At 42.6% G+C, this 20,106-nt stretch overlaps 1 protein-coding gene across 2 annotated transcripts in view; it reads left to right on the top strand.

Moving 5' to 3' along the window:
• LCP2 (lymphocyte cytosolic protein 2) overlaps window positions 1-20,106 on the top strand; it is a 300,267-nt gene that overhangs the window by 139,178 nt on the left and 140,983 nt on the right. For both annotated transcript variants that reach the window (XM_040344695.1, XM_040344694.1), the window contains exon 9: window positions 13,989-14,052. In XM_040344695.1, coding sequence (XP_040200629.1) covers window positions 13,989-14,052 — 64 coding nt within the window. The remainder of the gene's footprint in view (window positions 1-13,988; window positions 14,053-20,106) is intronic.

Below are 20,106 nucleotides of genomic sequence, written 5' to 3'. Positions count from 1 at the left end.
GCAACCAGTCCATAGCAACCAGTCCATAGCAACCAGTCCCTAGCAACCACTCCCTAGCAACCACTCCCTAGCAACCGTCCATAGCAACCAGTCCATAGCAACCAGTCCCTAGCAACCAGTCCCTAGCAACCAGTCCATAGCAACCGTCCATAGCAACCAGTCCATAGCAACCAGTCCCTAGCAACCAGTCCCTAGCAACCACTCCATAGCAAACGTCTATAGCAACCAGTCCAAAGCAACCGTCCATACCAACCACTCCATAGCAACCAGTCCATAGCAACTGTCCATAGCAACTGTCCATAGCAAACATTCCATAGCAACCCTCCATAGCAACTCTCCATAGCAACCAGTCCATAGCAACCAGTCCATAGCAACCAGTCCATAGCAACCGTCCATAGCAACCCATCCATAGCCATCAGTCCATAGCAACCCTCCATAGCAACCAGTCCATAGCAACCCTCCATAGCAACCAGTCCATAGCAACCAGTCCATAGCAACCCTCCATAGCAACCCTCCATAGCAACCCTCCATAGCAACCACTCCATAGCAACCCTCCATAGCAACCACTCCATAGCAACCACTCCATAGCAACCCTCCATAGCAACCACTCCATAGCAACCGTCTATAGCAACCAGTCTATAGCAACCAGTCCATAGGAACCAATCCAGAGCAACCGTCCATACCAACCACTCCATAGCAACCAGTCCATAGCAACCAGTCCATAGCAACCGTCCATAGCCATCAGTCTATAGCAACCAGTCCATAGCAACCAATCCATAGCAACCCTCCATAGCAGCCAGTTTTTGATGGGGCAAATAGGATGGTGCAGTTTTGATGGTGCAGTTTTGATGGGCTAGTTTTTGATGAAGCAGTTTTTGATGGGGCAATGGACCGAATTGGATCGACACACGGTTGGATCACATTTACATCTCCAGGGGCACCGTCTCCAGTCAGGAGTATTGGTGGAGGCAAGACCACGCCGCACAATTTCCCCAGAAATTGTATCTTTTCTAGTTATTATTATTATTCTTATAGCCAAATTTGCCCCCCTAACTCCTCCCACAGTTTTTACACTACATAGACGAGTAATATATCGAATCGTGCGGATTGTTCCCGATCGGTGGGCTATTACTGTGTGGAACGTTTCGCCGAATCGTTCGCGAAATATCGTCATTTTTGCGGCAAAATTTTCCCATAGGAATGAATGGGGAGAGCTAGAGTGTGGGATTTCTAAAAATGAAAAATCAGCACATGATTTGCAAACTGCGACCACACCCTCATTTTCAAGCCGACCTACACAAATCTTATATCAAAACGTTCAGCTATCCCTGCTGCCACCAGACGTGTTCACGGCTAAGTGATTGATCAAACCGTTTTCACAATATGATAATTTGTTTGCAACCTACGCCATCCATTATTTCAATGGAAGTCAATGGAGGTCAAAGTTTAGAAAACTAAAATCATCTTTGGAATTTGTAAACTGCGACTGTGCCTTCAATTTTATTATTTCAGAGACATACTATACATCAAAATGTAGGTCTGGGTCTTGTGATTCGTAAAATATAAAGATATTCGCTGTACGATTTATAGTTTTTAAAATACAACCATTTGAACAGGACATGTAATAAAAGACATTCCTCAATTTCTGCTGTGTTTACAGAGAGGCTGCAAACCAAACAATTGGTTTCCTAGGAGACGCTGTGGAGTTTTATAACTGCTCACAAACAGCTGTGAGGTGAGATGGCTCCTCCCACACAAGGCTGAGGGAACTTTCCTCTGCTTAGCTGCTTGTATATGTTTATATTGGTTTCCTAGGAGACGCTGAGGTAAAAACCTTCATACACACATCTGTGAGGGCTTTCTATAGCTCCTCCCACACACTGTGGTGATATGACTCAGGGAACTTTCCTCTGCTTAGAGCAAGGGTCTTCGCTGTACGATTTATAGTTTTTAAAATACAATCATTCGAATAGGACAAGTATTTAAGAAAAATCCAGGATCTGAGTCTCTGCTTAGAGGCTGCATGCTTATGTTTACATTGGTTTCCTAGGAGACGCTGAGGTAACTAAAACTCCTCACGCACAGCTGTAAGGGGATTCTATAGCTCCTCCCACACAGTTGTGAGGCAGTTGTGAGGTGTTTTCTGTGAGGTAAATACCTTCATACATACAGTTGTGAGGCAGTTGTGAGGTGTTTTCTGTGAGGTGTTTTTTGTGAGGTAAATACCTTCATACACACAGTTGTGAGGTAGTTGTGAGGTGTTTTCTGTGAGGTAAATACCTTCATACACACAGTTGTGAGGTAGTTGTGAGGTGTTTTCTGTGAGGTAAATACCTTCATACACACAGTTGTGAGGTAGTTGTGAGGTGTTTTCTGTGAGGTAAATACCTTCATTTGAAGGACAAGTATTCAAAAAAAATCCTCAATTTCTGCTGTGTTTACAGAGAGCCTGCAAACCAAACAATTGGTTTCCTAGGAGACGCTGAGGGGTTTAATAACACCTCCCAAACAGCTGTGAGGTGAGTTGGCTCCTCCCACACAAGGCTGAGGGAACTTTCCTCTGCTAGAGTGTGTTTGCATATGTTTACATTGGTTTCCTAGGAGACGCTGAGGTAAAATCCTTCATATACACACATCTGTGAGGGCTTTCTATATCTCCTCCCACACACTGTGAGGTGATATGGCTCAGTTTTTTTTGGCTCTGCGTAACTTCTGCATGCTCTGCATATAGCAACCATGCATAGCAACCAGTCCATAGCAACCAGTCCATAGCAACCAGTCCATAGCAACTGTCCATAGCAACCAGTCCCTAGCAACCACTCCATAGCAACCACTCCATAGCAACCAGTCCCTAGCAACCAGTCCCTAGCAACCGTCCATAGCAACCAGTCCATAGCAACCAGTCCATAGCAACCAGTCCATATCAACCACTCCATAGCAACCAGTCCCTAGCAACCAGTCCCTAGCAACCAGTCCCTAGCAACCGTCCATAGCAACCAGTCCCTAGCAACCAGTCCATAGCAACCAGTCCCTAGCAACCACTCCATAGCAACCACTCCATAGCAACCAGTCCCTAGCAACCACTCCATAGCAACCAGTCCCTAGCAACCAGTCCATAGCAACCAGTCCCTAGCAACCGTCCATAGCAACCAGTCCCTAGCAACCAGTCCCTAGCAACCAGTCCATAGCAACCAGTCCCTAGCAACCAGTCCATAGCAACCAGTCCCTAGCAACCAGTCCCTAGCAACCAGTCCATAGCAACCAGTCCATAGCAACCAGTCCCTAGCAACCAGTCCATAGCAACCACTCCATAGCAACCCTCCCTAGCAACCAGTCCCTAGCAACCAGTCCCTAGCAACCAGTCCATAGCAACCGTCCATAGCAACCAGTCCATAGCAACCCTCCATAGCAACCACTCCATAGCAACCGTCTATAGCAACCAGTCCAAAGCAACCGTCCATAGCAACCAGTCCATAGCAACCAGTCCATAGCAACCAGTCCATAGCAACTGTCCATAGCAACTGTCCATAGCAACCATTCCATAGCAACCCTCCATAGCAACTCTCCATAGCAACCACTCCATAGTAACCACTCCATAGCAACCAGTCCATAGCAACCAGTCCATAGCAACCGTCCATAGCAACCCATCCATAGCCATCAGTCCCTAGCAACCAGTCCATAGCAACCAGTCCATAGCAACCACTCCATAGCAACCGTCTATAGCAACCAGTCCAAAGCAACCGTCCATAGCAACCAGTCCATAGCAACCAGTCCATAGCAACTGTCCATAGCAACTGTCCATAGCAACTGTCCATAGCAACCATTCCATAGCAACCCTCCATAGCAACCCTCCATAGCAACCACTCCATAGTAACCACTCCATAGCAACCAGTCCCTAGCAACCAGTCCATAGCAACCAGTCCATAGCAAGCAGTCCATAGCAACCTGTCCATAGCAACCCTCCATAGCAACCACTCCATAGCAACCCTCCATAGCAACCACTCCATAGCAACCCTCCATAGCAACCCTCCATAGCAACCACTCCATAGCAACCGTCCATAGCAACCAGTCCCTAGCAACCAGTCCCTAGCAACCAGTCCCTAGCAACCAGTCCCTAGCAACCGTCCATAGCAACCAGTCCATAGCAACCCTCCATAGCAACCACTCCATAGCAACCGTCTATAGCAACCAGTCCAAAGCAACCGTCCATAGCAACCAGTCCATAGCAACCAGTCCATAGCAACTGTCCATAGCAACCCTCCATAGCAACCCTCCATAGCAACCACTCCATAGCAACCACTCCATAGCAACCAGTCCATAGCAACCAGTCCATAGCAACCTGTCCATAGCAACCCTCCATAGCAACCCTCCATAGCAACCACTCCATAGCAACCCTCCATAGCAACCACTCCATAGCAACCCTCCATAGCAACCCTCCATAGCAACCACTCCATAGCAACCGTCTATAGCAACCAGTCTAGGGCAACCAGTCCATAGCAACCGTCCATAGCAACCAATCCAGAGCAACCGTCCATACCAACCACTCCATAGCAACCAGTCCATAGCAACCGTCCATAGCCATCAGTCCATAGAAACCACTCCATAGCAACCACTCCATAGCAACCACTCCATAGCAACCGGTCCATAGCAACCGTCTATAGCAACCAGTCTATAGCAACCGGTCCATAGCAACCGTCTATAGCAACCAGTCTATAGCAACCGTCCATACCAACCACTCCATAGCAACCAGTCCATAGCAACCAGTCCATAGCAACCGTCCATAGCAACCAGTCCATAGCAACAGTCCATAGCAATCCGTCCATAGCAACCCTCCATAGCAACCACTCCATAGCAACCATTCCATAGCAACCCTCCATAGCATCCAGTCCAAAGCAACCAGTCCATAGCAACCATCCATAGCAACCGTCCATAGCAACCGTCCATAGCAACCAGTCCATACCAACCGTCCATAACAACCCGTCCATAGCAACCAGTCCATAGCCATCAGTCCATAGCAACCCTCCATAGCAACCAGTCCATAGCAACCCTCCATAGCAACCAGTCCATAGCACCCAGTCCATAGCAATCAGTCCGTAGCAACCACTCCATAGCAACCACTCCATAGCAACCACTCCATAGCAACCCGTCCATAGCAACCAGTCCATAGCAACCCTCCATAGCAGCCAGTTTTTGATGGGGCAAATAGGATGGTGCAGTTTTGATGGTGCAGTTTTGATGGGCTAGTTTTTGATGGAGCAGTTTTTGATGGGGCAATGGACCGAATTGGATCGACACACGGTTGGATCACATTTACATCTCCAGGGGCACCGTCTCCAGTCAGGAGTATTGGTGGAGGCAAGACCACGCCCCACAATTTCCCCAGAAATTGTATCTTTTCTAGTTCTAATATGTAATTCTCTTGTCGTTCTGCCAACATATTGCTTGTGGCAGGGGCATTCTAAAACATACGTCACATGTGTACTGCTACAGGTAATGAGTTCTCTTATTTTGTGTGAGGATCCATTTGTTGTTGAGGAGAACTCTGTTTTTTTCTTGTTAGTTTTTTTACTAACACGGCATGGTAAACATTTTCCACATTTGTGGAAACCTTTCAGGTTTTTGAAAATTTGGATTTGTTTGGGAGGGTCTATTGCATTGTGGACTAATCTATTTCTGAGGTTAGGGGCTCTTCGGTATATAAAACTCGGTTTGTTTGGTAACAGATTTTTTAGACTTTTGTCTGATTGTAGAATGGGCCAGTGTTGTTTAAAAATTCTTTCAATATCCTTGTGCTGTATATTATAACCTGTTAGGAACGCTGTATCCATAAATTTCTTCTTTTTCTTGTTATGTGTGCCTGTTATGATGTTGTTTCTGTTCATTCTCATGACTTTTGTTTTCAAAATTTCTAGCTCTTTTCTTTTATAGCCTTTTTCAACAAATTTATTAATAATTTGTGTCGCCTGTGTTTCAAAGTCAACACTGTTACTACAGTTTCTAAACAGTCTCATGAGTTGTCCCTTGGGGATATTTTGAATCCATTGCTTGTGATGACAACTGTTTACAGGGATATAACTGTTCCTGTCGGTTTTCTTGAAGAAAGTTCTAGTGTGAATTCTATTGCCCATTTTAAATAATTGTAGGTCTAGATAATCTATAGATTCTGTATTCCAGGTCCCCGAGAACGTGATGCCATAGATGTTGTTGTTGATTTCGTCAAAAAACATCTGTAATTCCGTTTCTGTGCCTCCCCATACAATTAGAATATCATCTATGTATCTTCTATAAAATTTCAATGGTGGTCTTTTATTGTATCACCCATACAACATTAATTATTATTTGACATTTAGTCTACACTTTAGGTTGGCGCCACCACCTGCTTTTTATATTATTTTACACCTTTCTCCATTTTGTGGGGATTTTTCTGCAGGGGCAGCCCCTCATACTCATTATACTATATACCTTACAATACCTGAGAGCCTAATTATCATATTTAAATATTCTGTAGCGCAGATTCACATTTTTTCTTTTCCCATTCATCTTGCATCAACATGCAAGTAGAAACTGCAGCAACGGATATTTTTAAATACATACACAATAGAAGTATTAATTTGGGTGAAGTTTTCAATCAAGAACAGGTAGTAAGTAGACAGGATACTGATGGGCTCTTTAAACAGCTAAGACACAGCCTAGAGAAACAACTCAGGGTGTGGTGGGATATAGCCACCCTGGGAAAATATATAGCAGAAAAGATTACACCTAGGAGACTAAGGTGGGATATCTCACCTAATGATGCCATCAATGATAAAGAATTAATGAGTGACTGGTACAAATTTTTTAACCAGAAGGAGAATGATTTACTACACAAGATTTTAGAAAGAAGGCAAATTAAATTAAAAATGATTGAATCAGAAATTCTTCATGTGAGGGACCAACTGATCCCATTCGCAGAGTCACAAGAATACAAAGATAAAGAAAACCTGTTACAAGAAATTATCAAAAAATATGATATAGAAATTCAACAAAAGAAACAAAAGAAATTTAAGAGAGATGTTTTGGATTATAAAAACCAACAAGTATATAAATGGCAAACAGATGAAATTTATCACAATAATTCTATAGAAGAAGAATCGAGAGAAAATTCCCCAGAAATGGAAACTAATATTTGGCAACCCACTACAAATGTGGAAGCGAGACCAAATAGAACCGTACGTACCACTAATATGACAGCACCACAGAGGAGGGAAGAAATAAGTCCCATACGTCAGACATATAGAGAGAGACCACAAAACGAAGAAAGGAGACCTCAAGCACCATACACACCAAGGATTCCAAGACATAGAAATAGGTTCTCCCCATTAAGGAATCACCCACAAGAAACTCCATATAGAGGAGGACAAAATAGGGTTTTTTTTCCCAGGAGATACAGAGGCAGACCACCCGTCATGAGAGAAGACAACCGACCTTACAGGTCACAAGGATGGAGACAACCTTTCAGGTACCCACAGAGGAGAGGCCCATACGGAGAACAACAAGGATGGGGCCAGAGAACATACAGACACCCGAGAGGGGAATATTGGGACCAAGAAGAAAACGAGTGGGAAGAGAGGAGAGACCAGACTTACAGACCACAAGGATGGGACAGAGGATACGCAAACGAGGCAAACGAGGGGGGCACAAGAAAAAGAAGGAGAGAATATTAGGAGGAGGCATTTTTAATTTAAGTAATGAAGTTTTTACGGAAGAAGAGATGAGAGTTTTAGATTTAGGATTGAAGTATGCACCGGATAAAGAATTAGATAAGTTTGAAGCATACATAGATTTACATAAATTTGTACGCAAATTGAATATAAAAAAATTCTTCGCAAATAAAACACCAAAACAAATGGATAATATAACACAATATCAGCATTCCAACTTGAGAAATAATTCAACCTTCAACCCCAAGAGTCAACAAAATGAAAGTCTGACAGTTTTTAGAAAAATGGTTGAAGAAGATATAAGAATTTTAAAAGTTAATAAATCAAAACGTAACAAAATATGGAAAACTATTAAGGAGCTTGAAAAGAAGAAAGATATTATTATTCGTCCCGCGGATAAAGGAGGAGGATTGGTCATACTTAAGAAAAAAGACTATGAAGAGGAAATGAATAAATTATTAACCATCCCTAACACTTATAAGAAATTGAAGATAAATCCCAAGAAAGAATATAATAAGAAATTGATCACTTTCGTAGAGAAAGGCAAAAAAATGGGCATCCTTACCAAGAAAGAGGCAAAATATCTAACTCCAAAAACAGCAAAAACACCTATCATTTATTATGTTCCAAAAGTACACAAAGATGAAGTTCATCCTCCTGGGAGGCCAATCATAAGCGGTATTGATTCGCTTTTTTCAAGACTTGGGGCATATATTGATGGGTATCTACAACCGCTAGTAAAAGAAGGACCATCGTACCTCAAAGATAGCAGGCAGCTTATAATAGAACTCAATGACATGGTAATAGAACCTACTGACCTCTTAGTTACCATAGATGTGAACTCTTTGTACACCAATATAGTACAAGAAGATGGCATTGAAGGAGTAAAATGGGCTTTACATAGAGATTCTAAACTGAAGCAGGAACAAATAAACTACATTTTGGAGGGTCTAACTCTAGCTATGAGCCACAATTATTTTTGGAATAAGGGACAATATTATGTCCAAACAAAAGGGGTAGCAATGGGGGCTAAGTACGCCCCCAGTGTAGCTAATATTTTTTTGAATCACTGGGAGGCGGAACAAATACAAGGAGTAACGAGACCACCATTGAAATTTTATAGAAGATACATAGATGATATTCTAATTGTATGGGGAGGCACAGAAACGGAATTACAGATGTTTTTTGACGAAATCAACAACAACATCTATGGCATCACGTTCTCGGGGACCTGGAATACAGAATCTATAGATTATCTAGACCTACAATTATTTAAAATGGGCAATAGAATTCACACTAGAACTTTCTTCAAGAAAACCGACAGGAACAGTTATATCCCTGTAAACAGTTGTCATCACAAGCAATGGATTCAAAATATCCCCAAGGGACAACTCATGAGACTGTTTAGAAACTGTAGTAACAGTGTTGACTTTGAAACACAGGCGACACAAATTATTAATAAATTTGTTGAAAAAGGCTATAAAAGAAAAGAGCTAGAAATTTTGAAAACAAAAGTCATGAGAATGAACAGAAACAACATCATAACAGGCACACATAACAAGAAAAAGAAGAAATTTATGGATACAGCGTTCCTAACAGGTTATAATATACAGCACAAGGATATTGAAAGAATTTTTAAACAACACTGGCCCATTCTACAATCAGACAAAAGTCTAAAAAATCTGTTACCAAACAAACCGAGTTTTATATACCGAAGAGCCCCTAACCTCAGAAATAGATTAGTCCACAATGCAATAGACCCTCCCAAACAAATCCAAATTTTCAAAAACCTGAAAGGTTTCCACAAATGTGGAAAATGTTTACCATGCCGTGTTAGTAAAAAAACTAACAAGAAAAAAACAGAGTTCTCCTCAACAACAAATGGATCCTCACACAAAATAAGAGAACTCATTACCTGTAGCAGTACACATGTGACGTATGTTTTAGAATGCCCCTGCCACAAGCAATATGTTGGCAGAACGACAAGAGAATTACATATTAGAATAAGAGAGCATATTGCCAACATAAAAAAGGGTTTCCACAAACACAGTGTGTCTAGGCACTTCAGGGATTATCACAACAAAGACCCTGGGTGTATGACATTTTATGGGATAGATAAAATAAAAGAACACTGGAGGGGTGAGGACAAAACTAAAAAAGTATCCCAAAATGAAACCCGATGGATCTATACATTAGATACCCTCCAGCCGGCAGGTATGAATATTGACGTAGATCTGAACTGCTTTTTAACCAATTTTTAACAATTATTTTAATGTCATTGGAAATGTGAGCTGACACATTACAATACTTGCCATTTTTGTTTATATCTCTATTTATATCTTCATTACATTTTTATTGCTCCCCACTTCCAATATACATACATATTATATTACAGATTTATTTTATTATTATTAAAGATATCATATTCTCTTTTATATTTTTAAAGATATTTTATATTAGTATTTACATATGTTTTAACTTATATTGTTTATGGTCTAATTGCAATGACCTTAGAGCTATAAATTTTGTATCTTTATAGTCTAATGGCAATGACCTATAGAATTATGAAATTTCTATTGTAGCACTTTATGTCTGAAAGACACTTGCTTTTATGTTTCAAATATTTGCACCATATTACCGTTTTGTTTACAATCGCAAAGTTTATTCATTAATATAACAGGGAGATTCATTTCATTCCGCTGTTTAAATATATAGAGTAACCTTAGAACAGGACTCCGGTCTCCAAAAAGCTACAACATGGCGGACGTTCTTTCATTAACACAACAGGGAGACTCGTTGATGTATATCCCGCTATCTAAATATATAGAGTAACCTTAGCTCAGGACTCCGGTCCTCATAATACCACAACATGGCGGATGTATTTTTTGGGCTCAGTTTAGCACCAAGAGAAATTTACAGGATCTCTAGAGGTTGGTCTTCTGTCTGCCATAATCTACAACATGGCGGACGCGGTTTTTTAAATTATAGGGCCTCTAGCGGCTGGACTTCTGTCCTCAAAAACTACAACATGGCGGACGTTTCAGACATAAACGTCCCATATAAATAAGGAAGTGCTGGGGGCTTAGAGGCGCGCTCCAGATGACGTCAGATCGACGAAACCGGTAGAGCAGACGCTACTCTAAGCTACAGCACGTTTTTATGTTTTATGTGTATTAACCTTTCTACCAAATGTGAGTACCCTGTTAAATGTGAATAAAATTGTTCATCATTTTAAAAACGGTATCACACTATTGGGCAATCTATTTGTCTCCTCTTCTGAGTGGTGGAGTTTTTTAGATTCTGGGAAGATCCAGGGATTTGTCAGTATATTATACTGTGAACGCCTGTTACCCCTGCAGGGGTTCAAGTATCTGGTGAGTGCGGGACCACAGGGAGTGAGCACGATTTTTGCACAGAAGATTTATATCTACGTTGTTCTCACGTGGAAGAAGCACACAGCACTTTATTTATTTATTTATTTACTGCATGGAACTTTTTTGCATAAAGACTTTTTTACTTACAGTATGAAAACTGTTTGTTGAAAGCACACTGCACTATATATATATTTATATTCATTGATTCACTCAAGTTTTTGCATGAAGCAGAGATGGAATGAGATTTTAGCACTGGAACACTTTTTTGAGTTTATTTGTATTTTGAATTCTTTGTTTGTTATTTGGATCACCACGCAACATTTTTTGTTGTTGTTGTTTTTTTGTTTTTTTGTTTTTATTGTATCACCCATACAACATTAATTATTATTTGACATTTAGTCTACACTTTAGGTTGGCGCCACCACCTGCTTTTTATATTATTTTACACTCCCCACATTATTTGTGCCCCCTGCTGTTGTCAATCACTGCTGTGGGGGGGGGGGGGAAGAAGAGGTATGGCTTTTGCTCTGTGTGCTCCTCTTGTGCTGCCTGTGTTTGCTGAATGCACAGTTGTAGCACAAAGCTGAGCGTGCATGCACAGAGACTCCTATGGGTCTCCATAGGTCCCCAATGGCACAGCAAAAATGTCAGTGCAGCCAGGGTACAGTTTCAAAAGTAAAGTCAAAGGAGGAAATGTATAGAATAAACAAAAAAATACATCAAACCTATGTTATTATATGCTTTAAAAATAGACTTTAACTGCATTTTTAACCCCTTGCTGTTACCCTCTCCTAGGTCTTATATATATATATATATATATATATATATATATATATATATATATATATATATATATATAATATAATATATAGTTGTTATAAGACCATACAAACGGAACAAAAGATTATAGCTTACACATGCAAAAATGACATTTAAATCCTGCAAGGCTATTTAAAGCATCTGAACAAATTAAGCAAATAAGCAAAAATATGGGGATTTGGTCCCACCATATGGCTATGCAGTGCTTAACCTCCCTGGCGGTATGATTAATTCAGATTTTAGGTGCTGAAAGCGGTACCATTATTTTGCATGGAAATTTGGCGTGTTATATTGTAGGCCTGTAATTCTTAGAAATAACTCACTTAAATCTGTCCAAACAAGAGTCTAGTAGACACCCGGGTATAATAAAATTTGAAACACAAAATCATAAATTATAATAAAATAAACAAATATAAATAATTATAACAAATAATATAATAATAATAAAAATTATTACTTTTAATTTTTTGATGACGAATTTCCCCACAAATCGCTATCGCTCAATTCTGCAAGTGATTCTAATTTATTATCGCTGTTTTCTAGCTGCTCTAAGACCACTTTTGACATAAAGGGACACTTTTGGTTGCTATAGACAATCTACAGTTTCCAGGCAGAAAGAACAATTTTTTATTATATAAAAGTACATGTAGGGCACTGGGCAGACCACTAGGGACAAGGGGGGTGTGTATTTTTTACATACAGTACTGTAATCTGTAAGATTACAGTATACTGTATGTATTGTGTTTATTTACTTTTTTAGATTTGGCGCCGATCTCCGCCCCCATGCGTCGTAACATCACAGGGAACGGAGCTCGGAGGCACTCGGCACTGTGGATCGAGCGAGGAGGAGACGGCTCGATCACACAGCGGGGAGGCATCGCAGGATCCAGGGACAAGGTAGGTAACTTGTGCCTGTGGACTCTGGCTCGGGGTTACCGCTTTTGGTGCTGAAATTCCACCCCGAGCCAGCCTCGGGAATACCGCCAGGGGGGTTAAGCCCACTACTGTATCAAAGTAACCCAGTTTCAGTGGGTCCTACACTATTCATATAATAAAAGATTCCACTTCTCAATCCTACTATAATTGCAGAATTGAAATGTCATTTTTGTGTGTGCGCTATAATCTTTTGTTAGGTTTGCATGGTCTCATAGCAGCACCATCTTTAATGTGATGCATTGTTAGGGTGTGCCCCCAAAGTATTTGTTTGTCAGTCATATGGGTCCTGACCAGACCCCTTGGGATGGAGCACCCCATCCTCCCCCACCAGTACTTCTAATCAGTGTCCATCTGAGTTATAGGAGGAGTCCTTTTAGTTCTCCCATAAAGAGGAGTGTATTTCTCCCATGGTTGAGAAGTGGGATCTTTCATTCTATGAATGGTGTAGGACCCACTGAAAATGGGGTACTTTGACGCAGTAGTGTTTTTTTTTTTATTCGTACATCAGACCAATGCTGCAGCTGTCCCCTCTGCATCTCTGCACTGATAACCGAGCCATGGAACACTGCCGATGGCTCGTTTCTCACTCCTCCCTGAGCAGAGTGATGCTGACTGTCAGTCAGCATCTCTCCTCTCTGCTCCTCCACACTCATTGGAGCGATGAACTGTGGAGGGGTGGGAAGCGGCCATCTCAGCGGCTCGCTGAGCCGCTGACACTGACATCAAGGTAGCTGGAGGATGGCAGTGATGGCACTGACGTCAGCGAAGAGTAGACTTCAGAGCGCTCAGAGGAGCCAGAGCAGAAGTCCAGCCTAAAAAGCTCAGGCAGGACTTCTCCTTTAAGCACTGTATGGCCATATGGGGTGACCAGATCCCCATATTTTTGCTTATTTGCTCAATATGTTCAGGTGCTTTAAATAGGCTTGCAGGATTTAAATGTCATTTTTGTATGTGTGCACTATAATCTAGCGCTAAAATGCCGAAAAAAATGTGCTGAAATACTCGAGTATATACCGTATATGCAGCCACTTTGTGTAAAGTCAGCTTTGATAAACATATTAAATGGTATGAATATTATAATAATGACATCATTTATCTGTTGTAAAAACAAATTCAATTCTTACACTAATGAAATTGTTTATTCTTATGGTTTCCACAGTTTCCAGGTGTCCAATCATCCTTGAGTCAAGAGGATCATATCAATCCAAAGCAAGCAAGATGCCGTATGTTATTTATATTCTTTAAACTCCCAAATAATAAACCGGAAGACTTATCCTGGTGTTTCAAAAAACCAAGAGCACTTTGTAATATTATTAACACGTGTAACCAAAATAATTACTGCTACCGCAAGGGAGTTGGTCTCGCCTTACCTCACGTGCAGGAATCTCTCTCAGGTCTCTGATCTGGTCTGAGTGCAAAAAGAGAAGTGCAAAGAAAAGTGCTGCTTACTCGTAGGAGATTATTGATGCAAAACAGATACAGAGTAGACAAGTACAAATATAAAGTGTTTTTACATTTTTTTAAACACAGTACAAAGTCAAAGTAGACCTTTCGACCAAGCACTTTGTGTGTGAAACGCCTCATCTTGATGGCTTTATGATTAAGCACCTGCTGGTGCAAAATGGGTCAAAGGCATTAGCTGCTTTTTCTGGATGTATCTGTGCTTTCTACTTTGTGTTTATACATGTGGAAGCTCTTGAATTTAACCTCTTACACCATAAACAATTAGCTACAGTAGAAGTAATCTTGATATATTTATTTCTGGCCTGTGTGAAAGCATTGGCGTAACTTTTAATAGAAACATATTTTCTGTTTTTAGTTCTTCTTCTACACCGATAACAGATTATATTATTAGGAGTATAGGCAGTCCCTGAGTTACAAACATCCGACTTACAAACGATTCCTACTTACAAATGGAGGGAGATAGGCTGTAAGGCCTCGTACACACGACCGAACATGTCTGCTGAAACTGGTCCGCGGACCAGTTTCCGCGGACATGTTCGGTCGTCTGTACGGCCGACCGGACAATTTTCCGGTGGATCGGACAGGTTTCCAGCGGACAAATGTTTCTTAGCATGCTAAGAAACATGTCGCTGGAAGCCTGTCCGTCGGACATGTTCGGTCGTCTGTACGACTCACCGGACATGTCCGCTCGGCCAAAAGCCCTCGCATGCGTCGAAGTGATTCGACGCATGCGTGGAAGCATTGACCTTCCAGGGTCGTGCACGTCGCCGCGTCATCGTCGCTGCGACAGCGCGGCCACGTCACCGTGTTCGCTGTCCGCGGGAAATTTGGTCTGATGGTGTGTACAGCCATCAGACCAAAATCCGCCTGCAGACATGTCCGATGAAATGGTCCGCGGACCGTTTTCATCGGACATGTCCCGTCGTGTGTACGAGGCCTAAGAGGTAATCTATCCCTAGGAAGGGAAATTCACTCCTGTAAGGCCTCGTACACACGATAGGATCGCCAGAGGAGAACGGTCTGAAGGACCGTTTTCATCAGTCCAAACCGATCGTGTGTAGACCCCATAGGTTCTTTAACCTTTGGTCAAAAAAATGATATATACATATATATATATATATATACACACACACTCTGAATCCAGTGTAGCCTATATCTGACTGCAGTGCATTCCTGGTGTACGTTTTCTAATATACTTCAGGCAGTGTATTATTAGATATCTAGGCCCGGATTCACAAAGCACTTACGCCGACGTATCTCAAGATACGCCACGTAAGTGCAAATGTGTGCCATCGTATCTGTGCGTCAGACCCACAAACTAAGATACGCCTAAAAATAGGCTTCATCCCGTCGTCGTAACTTGCCTACGCCGGCGTAGCGTGGGCGTATATTTAGGCTGGACGCATGTGGCGCTCCCATTGACTTTCTATTCAAATATGCAAATGAGAAAAATACGGCGATTCACGAACGTACGTGCGCCCGACGCAGGCTACGCGATGTGCGCGTAAGTTGTACGTCCGGCGTAAAGTTAAGCCCCGTAAAGGAGGTGTAACTCAGCAGCAGACATGCAAAGGTGTGCACCAGGGAATACAAGCCGGCGTATTTTACGGAGTTTGCGTTGGACGTGTGTGTGGCTGGGCATAGGTTACGTTCACGCCGTCACCATGTTTCGACGTGGTTGTGAGCATGCGCAGAGGGATGCGTCCACGTCCCTGCGCATGCGCAGTTCAGGATACGTATCTGTCTGGCGCTCGGACAATCATTTGCATGGGGTCACACCTCATTTGCATGGCTCACGCGCACTTCCACCTACGCCGACTTACGCCTTTGAAACCCAGCGCAGTTTTGGGAGCACTGGCTTTGTGAATTTCATGCTTGCCTCTCTGCGCTGCGTCGGCATAGCGAATATATTTTTTGCGCTACGGCGGCGTAATGTGCGCCCGCTCTCTGTGAATCCGGGCCATACAGTCTAGTGCAGGGGTGTCCAATTTTTTTTTAAAGAGGGCCAGATTTGATGAAGTGAACATGCTCGAGGGCCGATCATTTTGCCTGACATTCTTTAAACCATTAAAATTTGGTCTAAGTGTGTTTGTCCGAGCAACTAATACACTGCCCAACTGCCTGAAGAGATGAGCTCAGGCGTATTATTTGGATATACTGTATTTATCGGCGTATAAGACGACCCTTCACTTTAACCGCTTGCCGACCAGCCGCCGCAGTTTTACGGCGTCAGGTCGGCTCTGCTGGGCGAGATCACGTAATATTACGTCAATATTACGTCATCTCGCCGAGCAGCCAATAGGGGCGCGCGCACGCCCCCCGCTCGCCCCTGACGCGCGATTAACTGCCGGGCACCCGCGATCGCTCGTTACAGACACAGCTCCCGGTCCTGTCAGGGGGAGAAATGCCTGATTGTCTGTTCATACAATGTATGAACAGCAATCAGTCATTTCCCCAAGTCAGTCCACCCACCCATTCAGTTAGAACACACCCAGGGAACATACTTATCGTAACCCCTTCCTTGCCCCCTAGTGTTAACCCCTTCCCTGCCAGTGGCATTTTTATAGTAATCAATGCATTTTTATAGCACTGATCGCTATAAAAATGCCAATGGTCCCTTAATGGGCGCATCACCACTGCTATAACCTACGCTTTTGTTTTATGCTTGACCTTATATTTTAGTCTACCATCCACTCAGAATACCCCTGTCTTTCTTTCTTTCTTTCTTTCTTTCTTTCTTTCTTTCTTTCTTGTAGTTCTTTAGCTTTTAAACTGATTTCCTCCCAACTTCTGCAACATTTTCTAAGCCTAATAAACTAGCCAATAGTTATATTTTTCTAGCACCCTGCTTCCAAATATGGGGGCGCTATTTCAAATTTAGGGGATGTCTGGGCCAATAGTTGGGCCCAGACCTCTAAAATAGTGTAAAAATGTGCCTCTGTTCTAGCTGTGGTACTGTCTGGTGGTATTTTACCCTTGTTGCCTGTGGGTGGCGTTGCCACTTCAGGCCCCTGTTGAAACGCAGGTGTACCATGGTGTATTGGGTGTCCCTTCTTGGCAGCAGTGCAGCGGGAGTGGTGACCCCACTGTGCATGCTGGGAGGGGATACTCAAGGGGCAGACACCGTTTTTCGGGGTCCTTCGCCTCATGGCCCTCCTGGCGCGAGGTGGGTGTGTGTGATCTCCATCTCGGGACCACGCTGGTCTGAGGCTGTGTCCCTGTAAAGTAGGCCCAGTTATCCTGGCTGGGGCCTATGCATTGGAGGTGATCCTGTGCTGTCTGTCCTGCGGGAGGAAGCCACTCAATGAAGTAAGCCAGGGGAGGACCTGTCCCGGGAAGCACGGAGCAGAAGGCTAGTACTTTGGGAGAGGCTTGGTAACTTCTTGAAGGACGCACCGCTAAACTACAATACCTTACAGCCCCGCCGGATTGGCCTCAAGGTTCTTTGCCTGTAAGGCAAGAAATTCGGGACTTTAAATCTTGTGGCAGAGGATTCCTGAATATTCCTTTCGGGCACTTAAACGGTCGGTGGCAGACACTGTTCCTGTGCTATCCGTGCTTCATCCCGGCTGCTAGGCCATGTGAGACAGGTCTATCCGGGTGAGCAATACCCACTCAGGACTGAGTGGCGAAGATTGGAACTCTGAAAACTATTGTGCATTCTGTACTGCGTACCTGAACCACCCCCCCTCCCCCCCTCTCTATGCTCTCTACTTCCTTCACAAGTTTATGCAGCGAAAATAAAGCCTACAGTTGAAGGTTTTACATCTTGTGTGGACATTCCAATTACTAAAGACTTTCTTCCCTAGACAACGAATTTAGAGGTAACGTGCAAACCCAAAATCTAAACCAGCAGCTCCTTCGGGGGTAGTGCTACATTTTTTATGATCAGTTTGGGGTGACACAAACCTGTGTGCAAGAGGACTTTTCAGAGAAGGAATATCATAACTATCTGTTCAACTCACACTGAGCTTGCCAACATTGGAATTGTAAAACAGTGGGATTTAAAAAAGAGTAGTGCTTCTGTTGAGATTTTGCCTGCTTGGTGATTTTTTTTGGTGCAAGTGATTTTTTCTCTACTTTGGAACCTTTACTATCAGCTTTTAAAATATGTTTTAATTAATTTTTTCTTTTGGTTTCTGTCACTTTTTAAACAATATTTTCTCTTCTTTCAGTCTGCAATTTTTTGGGAGCTTTTGCATCAAAACATTATTATAAGCAATTGTCAGCATGGATTCAAAAGAGAGAGGTTGTCAAATAAACCCTGCCTTTTTCTTTTTAAAACTATAGCATATTTAAGCTATGCAATAGCATTTGATACAATTCCACATGAATGGCTAATGTGTAATTTAAAGTGTAAAGGATTGGAAAGTTCAGCCTGTAGATGGATAGAAAACTAGCTAAAAGATTGTATTCAGTGAGTAGTGATTAATAATTCATGCACAGAATGGTCTTAGGTTATTAATGGTGTACACGAAGGATCAGTGTAGTGACCCTTACTTTTAACCTATTTTACAAGAGCTATAGATTTAAGGGTTAAAAGTACGATTTCAGTGTTTGCAAATGCAAGGTTTGTAGTGGAATTATGGGCCAGATTCACATACAAATACGTTACGCTGCGGCGGCGTAATGTATCCCATTTATGTTACACCGCCGCAAGTTTACAGCGTAAGTGCCTGATTCACAAAGCACTTACCTGTAAACTTGCGGCGGTGTAGCGTAAATCCGCTCGGCGGGAAGCCCGCCTAATTCAAATGGGGCGGGCACCATTTAAATTAGGCGCGTTCCCACGCCGAACGTACTGCGCATGCTCCGTCCGTAAAATTACCCGACGTGCATAGCGCTAAATGACGTCGCAAGGATGTCATTGGTTTCGATGTTAACATAAATGGCGTCCAGCGCCATTCATGGACGACTTACGCAAACAACGTGAAATTTAAAATTTCGACGCGGGAACGACGGCCATACTTAACATTGGTTACACCACCTAGATGGCATGCTTAGTTTTACGCGACGCATCTCTACGGAAACAGCGTAAATTTAGATCGACGGGCAAAGCGGACGTTCGTGAATCGGCGTAACTAGTCATTTGCATATTCTACGCCGACCGCAATGGAATCGCTACCTAGCGGCTGGCCTAGAATTGCAGCCTAAGATCCGACGGTGTAACACAGTTACACCTGTCGGATCTTAGGGCTATCTATGCGTAACCTGATTCTATGAATCAGGCGCATAGATACGACAATCGTATCTCAGAGATACGCCGTCGTATCTCTTTTGTGAATCTGGCCCTATGTTCTTACAGAAGGCCTCCAACGTACACTATTTAATTGGGCAGCTACAGTCCTGATCAAAAGTTTAAGACCACTTAAAAAATGGCAAAAAGTCATATTTTACATTGTTGGATCTTAACAAGGTTCCAAGTAGAGCTTCAACATGCAACAAGAAGAGATGAGAGTGAGACAAAACATTTTTTGAGCATTCAATTAATTGAAAATAACGAATAAACTGAAACAGGCTGTTTTTCAGCTGATTAAAAATTTAGGACCACATGCCTTTAAAAGGCCAAATCTGTGCAAAGATGTGGATTCATTGTCATTTTCTGTCAGGTAGTCACACGTTGTGATGGCTAAGGCAAAAAAACTCTCCCTTTTTGAATGTGGTCGGGTTGCTGAACTGCATAAGCAGGGTCTCTCATCAAGACACTGGACGATCCTCGAACCAAATTAAGGCTCTTACTGATGCTGACTGCAGCCCCATAACCATCAGACGGCATCTGAGATTGAAGGGCTTTAAAAACAAAAAACGTCTTT

The sequence above is a fragment of the Rana temporaria genome, chromosome 3 (assembly GCF_905171775.1).
Source record: "Rana temporaria chromosome 3, aRanTem1.1, whole genome shotgun sequence".
Taxonomy (NCBI): Eukaryota; Metazoa; Chordata; class Amphibia; order Anura; family Ranidae; genus Rana; species Rana temporaria.
The sequence above is the reverse complement of the archived record's forward strand: the minus strand, read 5'-3'. Positions and strand labels throughout refer to the sequence as shown.